The following is an 18,240-nucleotide window of genomic DNA, read 5'->3' as shown; positions in this document are numbered from 1 at the left end:
GGTTGTGGAGGAGTGGTGGGGTGGACTGCTGTCATCTGAAGGTCCGGCTGGGCTGGCCTCCCAGCTTGCCTTGCTTACCTGACTGGCAGTTCAAGCCAGCTGTTGCCAAGTTCAACAGTGACTGTTGACTTGAGTGCCTATAAAAGCCCTCTCACTACGGTGGTCCCACAGTAGTCAGATTTCACATGTGACAGATCAGAGTGAGTCTGTGCTAGCAACATGGAACCTACCCCCCTTTATGATGTAGTTTCAGAAGTCACAGCACATCACTTCCTCTCTACCAAACCTGCTCAGATTCAAGGGAGGGGAGACAGATCCTGCCTCGTTATGGGAAGAATATAAAAAGAGTTTTGTAGCCATTTTTGAAACCACCACACCAATAAATAGTTATCCAGAAAACCTGAAAATGCAAAGTTCACCCCTAATTCAGAGATCTCATCCAAGAACCAAAGCCCTTGATGGGTTTTGGCACTTAGGGGCAAAGAACATCAGCTCTTTAAAAATTCTCAGGTGGATCTGGGCCCAGCCTACATGCTGATACCAAGGTCCTTGCCTTGGTTCTTTTGTAATTTAAAAACAGTGTCTCAAGTTGACAGAGTCAGGACAACACAGCTCTGACTTTCTGTATTAGAAATGTGGCTGCCGACTGCTCCTGCCCCTGATGGCAATAGATACTGCAATTAACCACAGCATTATTTTCTGCTGAGCCCAGGTCTGTCCTAATGGTTTTTTGGTTTTTTTTTGAAACAGTCTTGCTCTTTCATCCTGGGTAGAGTGCAGTGGGATCATCATAGGTCACTGCAACCTCAAACTCCTGGGCTCAAGTGATCCTCCTGCCTCCGTCGCTCGAGTAGCTGGAATTACAGGCACTCACCATGATGCCTGGCTAAATTTCCTATTTTTTTTTTTTTTCTTTTTTGCAGAGACAAGGTCCTGCTCTTGCTTAGACTAGTCTCATCTCCTGGCCTTAAGCAATTCTCTCACCTTAGCCTCCGAAAGTCCTGGGATTATAGACATAGAGCCACCACACATGGCCAGGAGTAAGTTTTAACCATTAAAAACACAAATCCTGTCACATGAAGGACTCAGTAAGTACTGTGCACATCCATAGCAACATTTCCAGAATTTTCAGGTTGGGGCAGCTTGAGTGATGGCAACAGTACCAGTGCAGGCAGGAACTCAAGTGGTCATCAGGGCCATTGGTGCCATCTTTAAGCCTTCAGAAAAGTTTGTTACGACTTGGTTGGTGGCCTCAATAATGGGGTTTACTGTAAAGATATATAAGATATGAAAAAAAATCTTATCTCTATGCAACTAAAGGAAAATAGAAATGCTAGCTAGGTTATACCAGATGGCTAGAACATCCACAGGAGCTGGGGGCCTCTTTGGACCCCATACAGCCTTCTCAGAAGCTGATTAGTTCCTACTCCAAACTCACACTGTTTGGAGTCAGCCAGTCTCTCCATTTTTTATCTTTGTGTCTTTGCATAGCATAGGTTAGTCTGAGGCGGTCTGGACTGACCACACGCCTATCTCCAGGGTTACTGACTCTTGGCCAATGCCATACAACAAATTAACTAAAGAGGAAGGCTACTCCACAACCCTATGCCCGGGAGTTGTTTTGCAGCCGTTGGCATTGTTTAGTTCTGTTGGCATTGTTGTTGGCATTGTTTAGTAATAGGAACTCGAGTTCTTATGTGCACTGGGTTTTAGTGGAGAATGTGGGGGGATCACACAGGGAGGATGGGCCAGTAGACCAGCTCACTACAAAAGACTCTTCCTGATGAGCTGACTTGGGATTGTTGGTATTGAGACGCTTCACTGACATCCTGGCGGTGGCCAACACCTGGGGACCACAGTGTGACTTAGTCCAGGGGTGAGAAGTCAAAGCCACCTGTGCTTGAGATCTCCTGGCCCCTTTAGCGGGCACTTTTCTTCTGCAGCCTGAACCTGAGATGTCTGGGCCCTTCAGTGCGCACCCTTCACCATCTTCTGCCAGCTATGAAGCTGCTGAGTATAAACTGAGTCCTGCGAGTCTTTTGAGCAGTTAAGGTGAACATCTAAGGGGATTAGTGGAGCCTTTCAGCCTTTTCTTTCTACCAGCTTTTTACCTTTTATGTCTTGAGTTCAGATTCACGAGAAATAGCACTTAACTGGTCAGTGTTGTTCCTATACAGTTTTCCCACTAAATCCCCTCCTGCATCAGCGTCCCCCTCTTGTTAAACCACACGTGGCTAAGGCGATAGTGCCTTAGGTTCATCAGAGGGAGCTCTCAGAGGGAAGCTGTAGGTTAGAATACCCTAGAGCTTCCAGTTACTAAGTCTCCTTGTGGCTCAGACAATCCCGCTGGCCAAGGAAGTTAGTACTGTACAGATTAGCCAGGCTTCGACTTTGTAGCTCACTAGCCATGGAAAAGGAGAGGGGGACGAATACAAAGTTCTCCTTGGCCCTCGTACTGGGCACATCCGATTTGCCAGCAGGAGCCAAGTATTCTCCCTGCTTTCCTCCCGTATGGGGTGGGGAGAATAAGCCTCCTGAGTGGTACGGTGGGCAGGGTCTCGGAGCTGCCCTTGGCACTGCTGAGGCCTGACTCCAAAGCCCAAGCCTGTGTGTTTGAGAGAGATTTCTAAGAGGAACTCGTGTTTCTCCTGCTATCACTGTACTTCTGCAACTCCCACGTGGGCTTAGAGGGGAGGATAAGCCACTTCAAACCCAGATCTCATCAGCAAGACACACAGGGAGGGTTGTTATTTGTATTGTGACAGTTGTAGGTCAGTTAAGGTTGGTCAGGCTGAAATGGACAAATGGGGCAAAACGGAAACACAAGAGCTAACTGCTATCCACACGCAGTGTACTTTAAAAATGTTTTTATTGAATATTAATCAATTACAAGTAGTGTAAGTTAGACATTAAGCCAAAGCACAATTACAGGTTAAATATAATCACAAAAATCTCTTAAATAGAAACCCACCGTGCAGGCAGGTTAAGTTCCTTGATGCCCTCTTTTGGAACGAAGTAGAAGGTGAGGGAAAAAAGGACTTCTATTTCAGGTGAAAGGTGAAGCCAGAAGAATTTACATGCTATAAAGTGATTTTTCATGAACAAATCAGGATCGCCAGATTTAGAAAAACAAAACAAAGCAAAAACCAAGGATGCTCAGTTCCATTTGAATTTCAAATAATGAAGGCTTTCACTTAAGTATGTGTCAGATACTGCATGAAACATACTTACGCTGAAAACTGTTATCTGAAATTCACATCTAACGGGGCATCCTGTATTTCATCTGACAATCCTACAAATAGACAGATGCAAAGAAGAAAGGGGAGGGGACTGGAACCCCCTGTCACCGGTGGTGGGTCACACAGAGACTAAAAAGAAAAACAACACCAACAGTGAACCGAAGAGTCACCACACTGGTTACTTACACAGACCAACATCACAGTGAGAAAACACAGTTGCCACTTCAAATGCTGTTACCAGCAAACAGTCCCCATTTCCTCAAAGCTGGTTTTGTAAATGTTTTTGAGACATGTATTGATAAAAGTACCTTTTTTGTTCGTAAGTATCAAAGACAAATATTACCACCACAAAGATAAGATGAGCTGGAAACAATGGGAGCAGAAGCAGGTATTAGACGCAGTTGAAGAGTTTCATGTGTTGGGTCGAGTACAATACAACGGGCTACCTAGTCAAGGTCATCTTCTAGGCTTCAAAGATTTCCGTTCCTTCCTAACTTTGCCACTTTTATCATCTTAGCTCTTTATCCTGAACTTTGGGAGGGGCACGGAGGTGGGAGAGGGCCATCCTACTGCCAGAGTCCAAAGTTTCCCTGTGACTGTAGGGCTGCAGGAGAAACGGGTAGACAGATAAAATCTAACCCAACATCCTAAGTTCTGAAGCAGGAGAGACTGTCTTTGAAAGAATGGGTGGCAGGGCAGGTGTGGAAGAGTAATGTAGAAAACAGAAAAGAGAAAGTGATGAAAAGAAAGTCAAAAAATGCCATCATAATCGTCTTTACCATATAAATGTTATTTCAAAGGAGGCAGAACTCTCTGGCTGACTTATAAAATTGGTCACACCAGGACCATGCTTGGTCTTACAGAGTATATGAAATCTTAAGCTTCCTAAATGTTTTCACTTTTAATATCACACTATATTTGTATTTTAAAATGACTAAAAAACAGCTTTCCTATCAACCTAATTTTCCCTGTTAGTGACAGTTGTTGCTGTGTTCTCACATACACAACTTCACAGGGTTTGAACTCTTTCTAGAACTGCCAAACCAGAATTCCTCTAGCGGAGGAATTTTAGATATATAGAAACTGGAAAAGATTGACTCTTCCTAGCCCTGTTGCAGGTATGAGAATATTACTTCTGAAATACACCCTCGTAAAAGAAGCTTAACAAGTATGAAATACTGCACTCACTGACCCTTTTCAGACAGCAGGAAATGGAACGACAAGGTCTTATTTGTTAACACATAAAAGGTTAAAAGTTTCTGCCATAGTTAAGGCTTTCTTCGGAAGGAGAATTTAATTATCTATTCATTGCGGAATACGCAAGTGATCTGCAGAAGTCTCGCCTTTGCGAGGGGTATTTATTCCCTTTTCCTGCGCTACATGGGTCTAACAATAGCTCAAATATTACGTCCCCAATTACTTTCTTTTCATTTCTCTGTCTTGATTTGACATCAAACAAATTTAATTTCAGTCCTTAAATACATTTCTGACGCATGAAATCCTATTTTAATGTCAGTTGTGAGAGGCTGCTGAATGAGTAAAGTCTATAGAGCTATGCAAGATAATGAGTCCAGGAGAAAACACGGTGAGGAGGCGAGTTGTCACATATCCGCACAGATGGGGTGTGAGCACCCCGGGGGAAAGGGGAAAATACACACTTCTGTTTGCAAGGCCGTTTATAGGAATCCAGACAGGGAGAGGGAGCAATGTCCAGTAACCCTTTGTGCAACTGACACACTGAAATGCAGACACACCTGGACAGCTTATTGCATTCTAACGCTGCTTTCCAGCATCCGTCAAAATTGTACTTTTTGTGTAACAGCTATAACAAGACAATGTTAACCTGTTTTACTTTATTTGCTTGCCCAAACAGGTATTTCTCTGTATATTTCAATACACTTCAGTCCAGCCACTGCCTAGTACAGGAAAACATCCTAATAGTGTTTATTTATAAACCCATGTTGCGTGAAAAGCTAGGAATTCCAAACTCCAAGAAGGAAAAGGAAAATAAGAATCCTGGTTGTGCTGCTATTATTTTGCATAGAATTAAACCTCTGGGTTCCATGTTATCATTTGTCAACAAGGTGGCGGCATCTTCTGAGCAAAGAGCGGGAGGCCTGATACCCATCTGGGGTTGTGACAGGAAACTGGAGAGGGACCTTGTCTCCTTTTGTAAGGCCCAAGATGGAGAAAGGAGGAAAGTGGCGTCCAAGGTCACTGTCAGAGCTAATTTAAATTCCAGACCAGCAATCTGGGGTAAAGGGCAGGGGGTCAAGTCCAAGGAGAAAGTGTCTCATCTAGGGCACATTAGTTTACACCTGACACAAGTATCCAGTTGGCTAATGCCTGGCAAACTGGAGCCATCAGGTCTAGAGAAGCCCTTTGGCTTTGTGACTGCAGTCAAGCTGGCAGAGATGCTCAGATTCCCATTTATGTGATGTGGGAAGCTGAGGGGCCACATCAGGGAGGCTGTACTCAAGTTCCCAACTTGCTAGTGTTTCCACACAGCACATATACAAAACAGTAAATGAATTTCACCCTAATTTAATGCCACGCTTTTATATTGCAAAGGGTACTTCACATTGCTAGGAAACTTCCAAACGTAATCAACTTTTGCTAACTTTTGAGTGCACTCATGGTGACCTTTGGTTTTCAAATCCTGAAAAAAAAAATGCATTTGGCTCTTTTGATATATCCATTAACCCAGTCTTAGGCAGATGAATAATACACACACATTCTTTCAAGGACTACCATACACGTCAACCATTGTAAGAGAAAAAGCACCACAAGTGTCTTCCTAACACAGCACCTTTACTCAGCACACAGAACATCAGACACATCATGTTGGCAGTTAAAGACTGAACCACAGTTTAACTTCTCAAGTGTAAGGCCCAAGTTTAAAACTGGCACATCCATTCATCTAGTTAGTATGATGGAAACAACGTACAGCCACAGCTGGGTAGTGGTTTATCTTTTTAATGAAGCTATAAAGCTTTCCATATCTAGCCATATGAACCTTTTTACTTAACTGAAAATCACAACCGTGTTTACCATATTCAACTATGTCTGGGGAGGGGCGTGAGTAATGCATACTTCATGGCTACCGTGAACTACACAGATGGCAACTTCTTCAACCCTTTGTTACACACAGCAAAAACAAGAGAGAAAAAAAAAAGCCCACTTAGTGAATATCAGGTTTCAAAGCTTCATATGGATTTCTAGTGCTATTAAACCAGTAGCCAGAACACAAACACCCAGCTTGGATCACTGAAACTTCAATAGAAGAAACAATTGAGGCTGATTCTTGATTTAATTTGGAGGACCCATGCAAGATTCAGCTACAAAATTCAACCTAGTCTGGATGCCTAGTTCTAGCGGTGAATTCAAGCCAAAAAGGAAAGCTAAATATATATTTTAAGAGCCTATTTCTAGAAAATTTCATGTAACCATTTTGTTTCACTTCAGGAAATTAAGGGTGATCACAGCTTAATCAGCCTAAATTAAAAAACAAAACAAAACAAAACCCAACCAACAAAACCCAAATTAGTTTTCAGCTCTTTAAGTTGAAATGTCAAGTTTGTGTGTTTCTCCTATTTTTCCACCCTGTCTATGTTATTTTTGCTTCTAAACAGAGTAGATGCATAGCATGTCAAGTAAATAAATGAATACACTCAATTCAACAGGGCAAGCGTGAGAACTGTGATGGAGAATTTTTTGTAAGTGTCAATGTGCACTTGACAAATGCGGATTCAAACAAGCAGGAATTTCACAAATAAAACAGTACGGTATTTCCTTATCCCCTTCATCGACAAAAATAACTGAAAGGGCTTTGGCTTCGACTCTTTTCCCTCCTTGTCTAAACAAGAAGAAGAAGCTTGAGGAAATGTTTCAAAACTTTATACACGAATCTTTATAAACTATTTGAAGCATGTCACTCAAAATAAACCCCAAATCAGGCGTAAACAAAAAAGTTTTTGCATTTGTATACAGCTGTCCAATGAACAGGATCTGAATCCCAGCTTTCTAAACTAAAGGAACAAAGTACTATTTTTATGACTTTAATGAAGTACAATAATTCCACTGACTTTGGAAATAAGGCAGCTAATTTGGGGCAGGGAGGGGGAGTGACAATTCCAGTGGTATGGATGTTTACTTTCCGAGGAGTCTCTTGATCCATCTGGGCTGCAATGACACAGTCATGTGCTCCTCACATCCCCTAATGCCGCCGCGCCTCCCTTGTGGCCTCCCTGGTCGGTTTCCCTGGCCGACTGGGTCTTGGCGTTCCAACACTGTCCTGAACACCTCTGCAGCAGGCTGTGTCAGAAGGAGCAAGTGGCCCTCTCTGGCTTTTAATTCTCTGAACTTTGGAGCTCCTAAGTTGTGCCTTTCCCTTATAAGATGGGCCAATTCATAAGAGGACACCAAAACTTGCTGTTTTTCTTTTTTACCTTCACTTATGTTAATGAGAAATACAGACACAAAATAAAACCAAATGCGCGTTTCAAAAAAGTGGAAACTGCATCTTGTTTAGCGAGAAGCTTGGGCTGCATTCCTAATGATTTTTGTTAATGCGACTTTGTGCAAAATATCAAGAAGGCTCTTGGCTCATTTTCATAGTGACCCAAAAACGAAAGCCAATGCATGTTTGCAAAAAATAAAACAACGACATGTGTATTTGTTATACACGTGTGCCACGCGTAACAAAGCAAATGTAGTGTGTGAACCGTGAACGTGGGAGAGAGCACTGGTTATGTTTCTTTCCCTCCATTTCTAAGTCTAAAATCAAAGTGATCTTGTTTTAGAAATGGATAACTGTGATGAAAATGAGCCTGAGATATGTTAAAGGCCGCCCCTGTAAACATTTCCTCAAAGGGAACAGTAGCAGTTGAGTGTGTATCAATTACTCATACTGTATCCATCACGATAGCAATGCTTCATAAAGGACAAACAGCTTATTTCTAGGCTGTCAGGGATTTATGGGATATTGATTTCTTTTGTTGGAAACAATCCACTGTAATCCAGTCCCAGGTTTAAATCCGATCTGGCTTTTACCAGTAGGCCTTCACTAGGTCTTCTGCTCTGCGGCTGTGGCGGTCTGTGAAGGAGCTTCCGGCTTCACGATCTGGTATGTGATGAGATACTCTGGGTAGGCCTAGAAAAAGCAGCAGATAACAAGTCACCCTGCTGGAGGGTACAATATTAAGGCCTTCCTTAATGTGGAAGCCTCAGAGGCTGTTCATCCCGCCAGGATTCCGCCCAGGTCTGGTTAATTAACAGGTGCCTAACAGATGAGGAGGTCCACCTACTTAGCTGCCTGTAACAACATATATAAACCTACCACCCAGGGAACTGTTTGAATGCTACTTCTACTAAGAATACTGTAAACCAGGGGCAGCGCCTGTGGCTCAAAGGAGTAGGGCGCTGGCCCCATATGCCAGAGGTGGCGGGTTCAAACCCAGCCCTGGCCAAAAACTGCAAAAAAAAAAAAAAAAAGAATACTGTAAACCAGTTCCGCTCCTTTCGTTCCTTACTAGAGAGCATGTGCCATAAACCCAAAACTGAGGTGTGAGGCAGCACGAGCACCAGAGCCATTTAGCAGCATAACCTTTTATTTTCTCAGATTTCCTAACTGAAGTATACACCAAGGCTTATAGCATTTACACCGTAAAAAGCTTCCCATTCGTGGATGTTCGCTAAATGCTTGTTAAATGAAAAGGTATCTGCTGAAGCACGTTCAAATTAATCATAGAAAAAGGCATCACTCACTGAGATAGAAAGTAAGGGGGAGATGTGTTGAGTCACCAGGAACGCACAGGCAACAGTTTGGAGATCATTTTAAAATTAACCAATTACAGGCATCTCTTACGGGGAAGATAATGGGTCAGATTTAGACCTGCTCCCCTCCACCCCTGCTATGCTGTCTTTCTATTTCTCTCTCTTCTCTTGCAGTTGGAGAAAGAGAAGCCTCGGGGTCTGGAATGGGAAGGAGGCGTCTTTGATGTGAGCAGCAAAAGGCAGGCGACTGGGGGAAGCTGTTACAAACCTTGACCAGAAACGGAGTCAGCAACTGGAAGGAGGGGTGAAGACACCCCTTAGTTTGGAAATTCTGCAGGAATTCTTCCACCCTAAATAGAGCATGACGATAAAACTAGAGAGTGGTGTGATGGCTGAAAAAATACTCCCGGGGGAGCCAAGTGTTATGGCGGCCAAAAATAATCTGTTGAATGCTGACCTACAAATTACTTGCACACAGACACGGGCTAAGAAAAGGAATGAAGAATAAGACAAAACTGGACTGTTTAATTTTTAAAACGTAGAAATAAAAGTGATCAATTCACCGAGTAATCTCTTTATAATTACACACCTCACTCTTAGGAGACAGAAACTACAATACATCTGGGTCTCAGCTTTCCTCATCTGTAAATGGGAACTGCAATAATATTAGAATTCTTATGAGAACTAAACACGAAGGTTCTTAGAATAGCTTAGACATAGTAAGAATTTAATATATGTTAGTTGTGACTATTAATGCTATAATATTCAGCATTATTATTATCCTACATGTATCTCCTAAAAAGAACAAAAAACATAAATGTGTTTTAAAAAGTCATCTCTGTCTCTGTGTGTAAGGAACCGTTACGATTCATAACATTTCCCCCCGACAATTCCAGTCTGCTCTGATTGGAGTTAAAACAGCAGTGGGTTCCATCTTTAATGTACTGAGCTGGGAGCACCAAGACTGAGTCTCTTCTGACTTTCCCATCTGATGCTTCAATAACTGAACAGTTGTACTGTTTTTGTTGTTGCTATTGCAATCTGTACACCATTTCATTCTTGAAATGGTTTGCTACAACAAGCTAGGTCAGATGTCTATTTCCAACTCTAGAGTTGGGTATAATAAATCTAGCAAAGCTCATATACTGGTGGAAAAATGGGAATGCTAGTCAACCAACGGTTTAACTGTCAAAAAGTTATTTATTCATCGCCAATTTACACGTATGGAGTGTCTACCTTGTGAAAACACTAGTGTGAGATATGGACCCTGCTGGGAAGGAGCTTACCCCCTAGTCTAGGAGACTAAACCAGACCAAAAGAGGACAAATTGAAAAATAATCCAAGTTGGTATGTGTGACATGTCTGAAGTGGGAAGCCCACCCCGCTTTCTTTTGTCCCAGTGAAGTTTATTATCTACGATACTTTGCATGACTCATTTCTTCTGCTTGCAGAAAACTTGCTTAAGCAAAGGAGCAATACCACTGTTTGGGGTTGGGTGGCATATGATTCAAGGTGATCCCTGACACATGTCAGTGCCAGTCAGGCAGAATCTAAGATTCTAATGACATGAATTACTTAAAGGTCCTTATCTGAGTGCCCTGGTCCCTACCGATTAGGGTATAGAACTGCTTCTGTGTACACTTCAAGATATTGATCAATCACATCAAAGTCCTGAGGGATTTAAGGCAAGGGAATTACTAAACTGCAGGACTGGAAGGGCCTAGAGTGGACCAAAAAACATTATTTCCTGTAAGTCACTTTAAATCCATGCTGGTCATCAAAGCATAGGATGTATTTTTTCTTTAAGTTCCCTTACCACTTTGGGTACCATAATTTCATAAAATTCTTTTTAACCCAAATTCCTAATGCTAAAATTTAAACTCAGATGCTCTCAGTTTATTTTTCATAAAGATGAGAAAGGAATTGTCATGCTCCCTTGAATAATTTTGTGTATCTGGAAACCATTCTATAAATCATTCCATCGTTTTCGCTTCTCCAAGTTAAATAATTCTGCACTGTTCATTTCATTTCAGCAAAACAGATGGAATCTCTGTAGCAACCAGCAAAGAACACCTCTTCTTTACGTCTAAAGTGAAGCTTAAACCACCACAACAAAAAAAAACCCTGCTATTTTAAGTCTAATCACATGTTTTCTGTTCCAATTTTAAACAGACAAACTTGAAATATTTATTCTTTGCTTGTTTTATTTGGAAACAACTACAAATAGGAGTTTGTACAACTACAACTATAAATAAGTTGGAAAAATTAAAATGTTACACAAAACACCTATATCATCTTTACCCAGATCTGCTTACTGATAAGGTTTCCTTTATTCCATTTGCTCTGGCATCTGTATTTCCCCTTCCAGTAGGCTCTACACACACACACACACACACGCACGCACGCACACACACAGAGACATACACACACGCACACACACACACAGAGACACACACACACACGCGCACATGCACGCACGCACACACACAGAGACACACGCACACACAGAGACACACACATGCACGCACGCACACACACAGAGACACACACACACACACTTTTTCCCCTGGGACATTTAAGTTATGTACATCATCATGGTCCTTTATCCCTAAATATGCCAGAATATATTTCCTAAGAATAGATTTATTCTCTTACCTAACTCCACTGTCAACCTTATAATTTTACATTGAATATAATACTTTTATCTATATTCTGTCCATATTCCAATTTTGTCAGCGGATCTAATAATGTCCTTCTTTTGCAGTACTGTATGGGGGCAGGAAATCGGTTTTTGTCTCTTGGGCCTCAATGAATCTGGAAAGCTTTCACAGCTTTTCTCCTTTATAATATCGACATTTTGAAGAACACAATCTTTCCGCTTTTTTTTTTTTCTTTTCAAGAAAGTATCTTGCTGCTCTGTTTGCTCAGGCTAGAGTGCAGTGGTGTCAGCACAGCTCACTGCAATCTCCAGTGATCTGCCTGCCTCAGCCTCCAGAGTAGCTGGGACTATATGCACATATGGCTACGCCCAACTAATTTTTTTGTTTTTTAAAAAATTTTATTATTATTTTAAGAAGTGGGAGGTCTATGTTACTCAGGCTGGTCTTGAACTCCTGGCCTCAAGTGATCCTCCTACCTCAGCCTCCCAATGTGCTAAGATTACAGATATGAACCAACCACACTTAGCCAGTTTCCCCATTTTTTAAAAATAGAAATTTCTCATTTTGAGTAGTCTCAGGTCATATATCCTTGGCTGGAATCCTGCCTAGATGTTGTGCCTTTTTAGAACATCCATTTGGAGACACAGACATGCTATCTGTCTCTTACTGTGATGTTGATTTTGAGTGTCTGGTCACAGCACTGCTTCCTTTCCCCAGTGTACAACTACTGCAAATAAGACCACGCAACTATTATTGTCTTTACTGAAATTACTCCCTACATTTAGCGTCCACTGACGACTCTTGCCTGATCTAATTTTTTCTATGATGTTTGGAAGATGATTTTCCCAATTCCAGCACTCCCTCATGGACCCATTTGCTCTTGAAATTCTACTGTAAACCAGAGTCCTCTTTCCCCTTCATTTATTAATATTTATCTATTATCAAACAGAATAATGAGTGCTTATTTTTTCTAATGGAAATTCATTACTATACTTCTTTTGGTGTTCAAACTGTCCCAGATTTGGCCACTGGAAGCCTCAACCTGGCTTCTGTGTCCTTGTGACATCCCCCATGATTTGTTTTTGAACACTTCATTGCTTCTGAGGCACAACAAGACTTAAGAAGCTCCCCTGTACCTTCTGCTCTCGCCCTGGAATCAGCTGTTTCTCCAAGAAGCCTGACTCCTTTTAGTGGGAGATGGTATTAGCAACCTAAGTTCTAGTTTCGCTCATTGCTATTGGGGTTTTTTGCTGTTAGCAGACAGAGCTATGAAATATATGCACATATACACTCATATATAAACACACGCTCACACTTTACACTTACACATATGCCCATCTGTACACACACACATTTACACGGACACACATGTGCACATACAGAATGGGCGTACAGTTCCTGTGCAATTTAAAATAGCTTAATGTTACGTAAATCGCACATGAACTTTATGGACACCCTGTATATATTAGAAACTGTGAGCTCATATTAAAATCTCCAACTTCAGTTCATCCCTGCAGGCCTTTATTCACTTCAGTTCATCCCCCGTTTGCATGAGCCTTCTTCTACAGTGAGGACTTCGGCTCCCAGAATTAATGTATCAGCACATTTACTCATTGCCCAGTCCTGTGACACACCTTCACTGTCCTGCCCCTGCCATCACTACAGACTTACAGAAAGGAGCTCAGGATTCTTTACCAGTCTGCCTGCTACCACACCTGCCCAAGACTGACAGCATGCAATAAAACATTGTTTCATAGGCTATGTGTATTTCATTCTTCTTTATGTTTTCTCTTCTCTTTCAATGTAGTTATGGTATTCATTTACAATTCAATGAAGTTCGGACAAACTGAATTTTGTTTTGGTAGGTATTTAACAGAACTGTGATAGTTAAAGACTGGTTGAAAACTACAAAACTATTCTGTACGTATACAGAATATTTCTCTGTATATCTACTTTCATATACAAAAATAGATAGCTAGATAGATAGACAGACTTTATTTTAGTGCCTCAAGCAGTTGGTAGAATTAAAAGTACTATAGTTTTGTGACTCAGTAAGCTGGTAGTTCTTTGTAAATACCATGATCAGCATTACAGACATACGACTTAGGGGACGAGCCTGTGGCAAGTCCATCCATGAAGATCTACTGATTGGCAGCTGCCCCGATCTCCTCATTTCCAGGGTGGCCACGATGCTGCACAGAGCACTGATTCACAACAGCGGGCCTCAGGAACGGCATAAGACCCCAAGCCTCTGTCTCTCAGCTGCCCTCTACTTCGTGCTGCATTACTTAGCTGACAGGCCACTGAGGGGCTCTGTACGCAAAATTGGTGTCGAAGAATCATTTTGGTCTCTTCGTAGTGTACTGGAAGTGACTAATGCTACCAGATTATGAGGTGGATGTTTCATTAAAAGCTTTTCTTAACTCTTACGTGGTCTCTATGTTCTGCATAACATGTTTAGTAACTGGGTCATGCTCATCTGACGAGTGACCTACCTGTTCTCCTCTGTATATGACATACTCGGCATATGCTAGCCCATTGACACTGGGTCTGCCAATGACTGAGTGATGTCCTGGAGGAGCATGAGCCATTTTCATGGTGCTAAATTGCAGAAAGGATTTTCCAAGGGTTACTCTACAGAAAAGCATTTGTCTAAAGAAAAAAGAAAAGCATTGGTTTGAAGGAAGCTTTAAACCTTAGAATAACGCAACTGTACAGTTTATTGATTTTTAAAACAGTTTAAAGGAAGGCAAGCTTATCTGAATGTCATTTTCAAATTTAAGAGTAGGGATGGGATGAGATTTGATATACTGATTTGCTATAAACAGTTACCAGGCTCAATAGCTTCAAGTTTAAAGTAGTTTTGGTGTGGCTTAGGAATCAACCACAGAAAAAATACCTGGCAGGACGTTTCAGCAAGTGGGAAAAAGGAGATACCAGAGAAAATTGAGTTCTTGCATGGATAGATAGGTGGAATACAAAGAAATAAGCAGATAGAAACAGCACCCCAAATTAAGATTGGTGTTACTCATTACGAAGAAAAAGAAAGACCTGAGATTATACAAGAGAAATAGATTATGAAAAAAATACTTAGGGGTTAAACGTACATGCACTGGGGCAGATGTTAAATATTTCAGAGCATAAGAGAAGTTGGCTGGGAAGAAAGTGTACCATGTATACACTAGAGCAGTGGTTCTCAACCTTCCTAATGCCGCGACCCTTTACTACAGTTCCTCATGTTGTGGTGATCCCCAATCATAAAATTATTTCCGTTGCTACTGGCAACATGTTCTACAACATGAGGAACTGTAGTAAAGGGTCGCAGCATTAGGAAGGTTGAGAACCACTGCACTAGAGGCTGGCAAACTATAGCTCATGGGCAAATCCAGCCTGCCACCTACTATTGTAAATGCAATTTTTCTGGAGCACAGCCACGCCTCTTTACATACTGTCCTTGTACTACAAGGGCAGAGTTGAGTTTTTCTGACAAGGACTATGTGGCCTACGAAGCCTAAAATAATTATTATCTAGAATAATACACTAATTTAAAGAAAAAGCTTGCCAATTCCTAACATTAGCAATAAAGATTTTAACTGATTGGTATGACTGGTCACACTGTTAAATGTAGTTATATTCTTTAGTCCAATAGTTTGTTTTTAGTAATTAAGGATGATCTTTGTGTTGTGACTGATAACTATTCTGAGTCAACTATTAATAAAATTTGAGCTGGGCTCAGTAACTGGATCCTGCCTGCACTGATGTTTTTAGTAGGATGCTGTTAAGGATCTTTCTCTTACGGCTCCCAGAAGACAGGGTTTTGTTCTACACTAGAGAGGAGCTCTCTGAGCCCCATCTCTACACTGTGGCAGTGGTGTGCACCTGTCAGGAGACTGCGGCCAGCTTGCTAACGCACCTCACTGGGTTTGCTCTGTGGCCATCCACACCTCCCTTCCTTCTGGTCCCTCATTCGGCTGCCCTGGGACTGCATCGCCCATAAAGTGCTGGTCATGTGCTTATGCTTCCAGTTCTGGTTTTTTCTAGGAAATTCTAGCTAAGACATAAACTTGTGTGTCTCATTTTAATAAGTGACTATTAAAATTCATCAAAGTTCACTTTTATTGCTTCCTCAGATTCATTGTGTTTCTAAAGTAGTTAGATTTAAAGCACAAAGAAACCATTTTTGCATACTATATTTTCTTCGGAATCTGTGTGTTCTTAACCACAGAGGTAATAATAGAAGGAAGCTTCCTTCTGGACATCTGACACCCATCTCACAGGAGATGATGATGATAGTGTTTTTTATAACATATGTAGTAACTTATCTAAGTTTTAAGGTCAATAACTGTAATGAATTTCAATGTCATATGGGTCTTTTTAGCTCTTTACTGAATCATAACATATTAACCTGACTTTGCAAAAATAATGCATTTAAAAAAGAGAAATATAATAAATCCCAGTCTTCACAAAGTATAATTTGTTTTATGTTTCACTGGCAAGGAAGGGAATAGTATTTTTCCCCCATGTCTTCAGAGAGAGTAAGCTATTATTCTCTCCAATTTCTGAATTTTCACAACCTATTTAAAAAGCTGGAATTCATTTGCTAGTCATCCCTAAATTGACGTTTTGAAGTTACTTTTCAAGGATCATTTATATATCTTCCACTTGAAAACAAACATCACCCACATCAGAAGTAAACTAAAGACTCTTCTGGTTTTAGAAATTGTCCATCTGGAAGGGTGCCCGTGGCTTAGTAAGTGGGGCACCAGCCCCGTATACCAAACGTGGTGGGTGCAAACCTGGCCCTTGGCCTTGGCCAAATTGCAACCAAAAAAATAGCCAGGTGTTGTGGCGGGCTCCTGTAGTCCCAGCTGCTTGGGACCATGAGGCAGGAGAATTGCCTGGGCCCAGGAACCAGAGGTTGCTGTAAGCTATGATATTACAGCACTCTACCAAGGGTGACAAAGTGAGACTCTGTCTCTAAAAAAAAAGAAATTGTCCGTCTTAGTTCAAATGTGACTAGACCTAAAGGTTCTTTGTTCTACAGAAACTATCCTCAACCTTTTCTTGTTCTGATTCTGTCACAAGGAAACTAAAGCCTAGGGAAAGGGCCAAGACGCAGGCTTCTCATTCCACGCTATGACTGGTAGACACTGTATCTGGTTGTCTCTGCTGGTATCGGCTTTGCTGTCATTGCTCCTTAGGGCAGAGGCTGCTGCTCACTGGACCTATTCAACACCCGAGCCTGTGTGATTTATGAGGAAGACTGTGGATAACCTGTGATTTCTGCAGAGCATGAAAAACTCACTTAGTTCATGACCTGGTGATGGCTGCCATTCCACTAAAGGCCTAATGCTTACCTGTGACATATATAACATGACCTGTCTTTGTGTGTAGGGCAGCCTGTTCCTCCTCCAATTCCATAAACATACTGGTTGCTTTTCGAGGAGTTTTCAGCAAAATAAATCCCAGCTCCAAACATTCCTCCTATGTATGCATGTCTCTCATCAAACCCTTTGTGAATAATGGCATTAATGAAAGGAGACCCTTCAAATAGAAAGATAGAAAGATTATTACTTTTCTAGAATCTCAATTAGTTGCATAATACCTGCACTGGGCAGATTATCATTAAGAATTAATAATGCATAAATAAAAAGTTTATTTTCTAAGAGTGTCTAAAATATACTGCACTAGTTCTAAATTATAAGAAAAATACTTCACTAGCTGGCTCAACCTGCGATTTAAGTTCTGAAGCAATTTCAGACAAATTATTTTCATTAAACATGCCTTGAAAAGCCTACAGCAAAATGTAATGCTTTAGAAAGCTGGTCCCTATAAGTAATTTACTTGATAAAAAAAAATCACAAGAAGTCATTCTTAACATGGGCCTGTTCCAGTCAATTTAACCTAGACTTTTCCCTTTACTGAATTCTGCAGTAGCCCAGAGAGATGTCTACCTGCCCGCCCATGCCTCACCGTGAAACAGCATGCGCTCGTTGTGGTGGTTGTGGTTCTCCTCAGACACTTCCTTCTGTCTGTGACAGAATCGCTCTCTCAACTTCTTGTTGACGACTTTCTGAATCTTTAAGGATCAAGAAAAAAGAAACTAATTATCAGCAAAATGTATGTTTATATTTTAAAACAAAGAGCAGGTTTCTCCTCTAGGCAGGTTCGATTTTTGTTTTGTCTGTTTAAAACACGGTTTAAAAATGATGACGTTGCCAGTCGGCAGCGTCAGCCAGTTGCTGCTCTAGCTTTCTAGGGTCAGAACTGTCAGTTACAGTTTCTGTTATTTTGCACCAGGCCTGGCTGTCACCTCAAAATCATCTCAGGAGTTTTTTTTTTTTTTTAAGATCACTTTAAGGCTCCTCCCCAGATTTAGTGAATTTTAAGAGATGGGGGCCTGTAGATTTGTATTGTTTAAAGAGTTTCCTAAGTAATTCTGGTGTGTACCAGTGTAACTTTCACGGGTTTATTAACTCGAAAAGGATTAAACTAGTTCTGAACAGATTTTATTCACCTTTATGATAGCTCTTTAAAAAAAGCATATTAATAGTCATCTGTTCCAT

At 41.2% G+C, this 18,240-nt stretch overlaps 1 protein-coding gene across 1 annotated transcript in view; it reads right to left on the bottom strand.

The window, feature by feature from the left end:
* Positions 1–2,852: 2,852 nt before the first annotated feature.
* The window catches only part of TNKS (tankyrase), a 170,876-nt gene continuing 155,488 nt past the window's right edge, over positions 2,853–18,240 (bottom strand). The window contains exons 24-27 of the mRNA XM_003797665.3: positions 17,648–17,753; positions 17,032–17,218; positions 14,170–14,326; positions 2,853–8,391 (exon numbers count right to left, since the gene is read on the bottom strand). Of these exons, the coding sequence (XP_003797713.1) occupies positions 8,305–8,391; positions 14,170–14,326; positions 17,032–17,218; positions 17,648–17,753 (537 nt within the window). The 3' untranslated portion in view covers positions 2,853–8,304. The remainder of the gene's footprint in view (positions 8,392–14,169; positions 14,327–17,031; positions 17,219–17,647; positions 17,754–18,240) is intronic.

This window comes from Otolemur garnettii, unplaced genomic scaffold (assembly GCF_000181295.1).
Source record: "Otolemur garnettii isolate 467f Iridium unplaced genomic scaffold, OtoGar3 scaffold00121, whole genome shotgun sequence".
NCBI lineage: Eukaryota > Metazoa > Chordata > Mammalia > Primates > Galagidae > Otolemur > Otolemur garnettii.
The sequence above is the reverse complement of the archived record's forward strand: the minus strand, read 5'-3'. Positions and strand labels throughout refer to the sequence as shown.